Genomic DNA, 4,156 nt, shown 5'->3' on the forward strand with positions numbered 1-4,156 from the left:
GCCTTGTTTCCTCTCCTTAGCCATGGTTTCCTAGCTGCTATTGGACCATGAAGGCCTGATCCAGTCTCCTCTTACCAGCTGTAATCTAGAGATGTTCTGCTGCTAGAACTCTGTGTGGTATCATCTGCTCTCTGATCTGAGCTGCTGTAACTTGGGATTTCTGAGGCTGGGGATTCTGATGAACTTATCCTCACCAGCAGAGGGGACTCTTGGTTTTCCTGTCCTGGGGGGGGGTCTTCATGTGAGCCAGTTTTGTTTGTAGCGCTTGATGGTTTTTGCAACTGCACTTGGGACCACATTCAAAGTTTTCACAATTTTCCGGACCAACTGACCTTCATTTTTTAAAGTTATGATGCCCATGAGGACAACATGAAGACCACATGAAGACAACATGAGGACAACATGAGAACAACATGAGGACAACATTAGGACAACATGAGATCAACATGAGGACAACATGAGGGTTAAATAAATAAAAAAACTACAGGAAATGCACATGCTCAGTATCAATGGTTGCCAAGAAACTGTGGACCGAATAAAAGGGTCTGCAGCTTCCCTCCTGGTCTGAGGTAGAGGTAGGTGGAGGGAGGTGGAGGTTCTCATGCGATCTGTGTTTCCATGACTTTACAACATCTTGTGAGACGGACGTATGTATTCTCTATGTTCTGTCACAGCTTTGTGGACGAGTTTCAGGAAGATATTGAATCTGGGCTCACACCCTTCGGACTCATCTTCTCCTTCACCCAAATTGTACTGCAGTTTTATTTTGAAATGTGTTTGTTTCTGCGCTCAATCAAATGCATTAGAGGTGAATGAGAGTATTCTGTCTGTCTCAGCTTCAGAGAAGAGTTGTCACTGAAGTGGAGGATAGCGAGCAAATCTAATCTTCTAACACTAAGCTTCTCAAAGTGTTGATTCTCCCAAATTATTTCCTAGTTTTTGGCGTATGGGTCTCTTTTTCTGCCTTGTCTCCAATGAAAGTCATTGTGTGCAGCTCTCAGCTCTCAACAACGTCGATGCATCTGTCCGTCCTCAGAAAGGGATCAAGCTTTTGTTGCTTTTTGTGAAGTTTCATGGATTTCTTTTACCTTTTTAAAAGTGTTTATTTGGACGTTTTTCCTTCTCTGATTCGAGGCTTTCATGGCGGACGAATATGGAAGTGAACTGATTAGGACTGACGACTTCCCGTCGTAAAAACTCTTCTTCTTTTGTGAGAATTGCATCCGGTGAAATCTCTTCATAGTGTAACTGGAACAAACAGCGATTTCTAGGACTTTTTGGAAATCTTTAACCCTCATGTTGTCCCCATGTTGTCCTCATGTTGTCCTATATCAATGTTCTTTTTAATTCCCCAAAATAACATGATTGATTCCACCCAACGCTCTTTGCCAAGTACAAATCTCTACTTTCATTAATTTTGGGGTGTCTTATTCAATTTTATAGCATTGTAAAACAAATGGAAGTGTTTATGAAATAGTATTGAGTAAAAGTTGACATATTCCAGTCTGTGATTATCATCAACATCCATTCCTTTAATTTTAGTCTCAATAATTCCTAATTTCTGCTTTTCTAACTCAAACATTAGGGAGAATTTCCTATAAATGAGTTTTTTTTACCATAAATTCCAAAAATAACTGTAAAACTAAAGTTAATAAGTTAGTGTTACGTAGTGTTGGAAACACAAAAAAAGTGTGTTGAAAAAAGGGGCAAAATCATAAGAAAAAGTACAACACGAGGGTTAAAGGCCAGTTTCAGCAAATAAATAATGCTGTTTGTGTAAAATAGGGGAACGACCCTTTAATTTAAGGATTTAGGCCGAGATGGAGAAAAAGTCAGACACTAGTAATTTTGGATTCATCTGTAACAAATATCTGAATAACAGAATAATTCCGTTTTTACAGAATTTACATTAATTACAGTTGTTATTGTTGTTATTGTGATGCAGACATGTTGAGATTCTCTGGGATAACTTTATGAAGAAGTTATTTTGGGCTAAGATTTCTTCTTTTTCATGCTTTTTTTACAGTAAGGGACTCAGGGCTGAAGTCAAGACCACCTTAGTCGAGTCCAAGACCAGGACTAGTTGAGTCCGAGACAAGTCCGAGACCATAGAAAAATGGTATTGAGTCCGGACTCGAGCCCTACAGCCCTGGAATGACTTATTACCAAGAAACTTATGAGCAAGTATCTATCCCTCCTGTTGTCCACGGGTCTAATCTGCACCTTTAAAAAACGTCTATATCTGAAATGTGAGTTTCTTTTTAACCAAATTAACATGAAAAAACTCTGGATTTTTCTAGAAGGACTGAACATATTGATCAGCACTGCTCCATATGAGGAAAATGTGCGATATGCTATACTAAATTAAGTTAAATTAAGGAATGTAGTTTTTTACAGATCTCTCGATTAAATTAATCTGTAAATTGAACTTCTGGTGGTTTTGGCCTCAGTAAACTTCGATTAGTTTGATGGATGACAAAGGAAATGGTTTATTGATGAACTCAGTTACACTCAAGTTGTTGAACATGTTTATTATTTGACGTTGTAGGAGGAAAACCTAAGTCTATCTCCTGGAACTCCAACATTTTCTAACCTTTCGTTGAGTCCCGGGGAGATCTGGTGGAGAAATTCCTGAGTTTTTTAAAGAAAAGTTCAGTCTGGTTGCTTTTCTATAACTGTAACTGCAAATTCATACAGCTGCAGTCTATATCCTGACTCGACGTACGAGAAATGGGGAATGACACTTCCATTGGGGATCTTCTAATCTTAGAGAGGTTAAAAGTCACCTCCCAGTCCTTTATCCCTGCCTTCATCCTCCTCCTCCTCATCTACGTCTTCATCATGGTGTCCAACATCGGCCTGGTGGTGCTCATCCTGCGCAACCGGAGTCTGCAGCAGCCAATGTACCTGCTCGTCTGCAACATGAGCATCAACGACGTCTTCGGGGCTACGATAGTCGTCCCCCACTTCCTCCGAGATCTGCTGACCATAGACTCGGAGCGCTACATCCGTTACACCGACTGTGCCGTTCAGGCGTTCTGTGTTCACCTCCACGCGAGTGCGTCCCACACGGTTCTCATGATAATGGCCTTTGATCGCTACGTGGCCATCTGCAACCCGCTGCGGTACGCCGCCGTCATAACCAACCGGGCGGTGGCGGCGCTGTCGGCGGCGGCGTGGGGAACCGCCTTCGTGCTGGTGGCGGTTCTCGTGGGGCTCAGCGTCCGCCTGTCGCGCTGCAGGTTGCTTATCTTCAACCTGTTCTGCGACAACGCGTCCTTGTTCCAGCTGTCCTGCGAGAGCGTCCTCATCAACAACATCTACGGGCTGGGCTACACGGTGGTGCTGCTGGGCTCGTCCCTCGGCAGCGTCACGCTCACCTACCTGAGGATCGCCATGGTGTGTCTGAGTAGTAAAAACCGAGCTGTGAACAGCAAGGCTCTGCAGACCTGCGCCACCCACCTGGCCGTGTACGTCCTCCTCGTGGTGTCCGGCTTCCTCATCGTGATCCTGCACCGCTTCCCTCTCCTGGCCGAACACAGGAAGGTCGCCAGCGTCCTGGGACACGTGGCCCTGCCGGCCCTGAACGCCGTTATCTACGGTCTGCTGAATAAAGAGGTCCGGCAGAGGATTAAAACTGTGTTTCACAACAATAAGTTAACTTGATATGTTAAAGTCAGAAAATAAAGGCAAAAATAAAGTAACTTGGCATGTTGCATGTTTTTTCCTCTTCCACTTGTTCAGTGTCAATGACAATGCCATAAAAATATAATAAATAATTTATCTTTAATTCCTTGTCGTTGAGTTTGTTTTCTCTGAGGTTCCTACATCCTTCCTGGTTTTTAGCCTTTTGCTCTTTTTTTAAATATATGGAAGTATACATTGTGAGAAACAAAAACATCATAAGAAAAAATAGGTGGTCCTATGCTGTATACTCTGGTCTTGACCTCTATGCATTTGTGCAAATGTGTCTGTTATAAGATATATTCGATGTACTATATTCAACTGTATTAATCTGCTTGGCTGTGTAGCAATATAGGGGTGATTGTCACACTCTGTTCTCATGAAAGCTTATGCAAGCATTTCACAGGATGTTCTTTTTGTTGAAACATGTATCTCACTAAAGCACAAGGACGAAGGCCCAAACGGTTGGGAC

At 42.7% G+C, this 4,156-nt stretch overlaps 1 protein-coding gene across 1 annotated transcript; it reads left to right on the forward strand.

Annotated features, from left to right (window-relative positions):
- Nucleotides 1-2,730: 2,730 nt before the first annotated feature.
- Nucleotides 2,731-3,672, forward strand: LOC117955879 (olfactory receptor-like protein COR5). The gene has a single exon (XM_034890632.1). The coding sequence runs from the start codon at nt 2,731-2,733 to the stop codon at nt 3,664-3,666; it is 936 nt and encodes a 311-aa protein (XP_034746523.1). The 3' UTR covers nt 3,667-3,672.
- Nucleotides 3,673-4,156: the final 484 nt, after the last annotated feature.

The sequence above is a fragment of the Etheostoma cragini genome, chromosome 13 (assembly GCF_013103735.1).
Source record: "Etheostoma cragini isolate CJK2018 chromosome 13, CSU_Ecrag_1.0, whole genome shotgun sequence".
In the NCBI taxonomy this organism is placed as follows: Eukaryota; Metazoa; Chordata; class Actinopteri; order Perciformes; family Percidae; genus Etheostoma; species Etheostoma cragini.

What these genes read in the sequence shown, in the direction of transcription:
- LOC117955879 (XM_034890632.1), top strand. Translation starts at nt 2,731, where the DNA reads ATGGGGAATGACACTTCCATTGGGGATCTTCTAATCTTAGAGAGGTTA.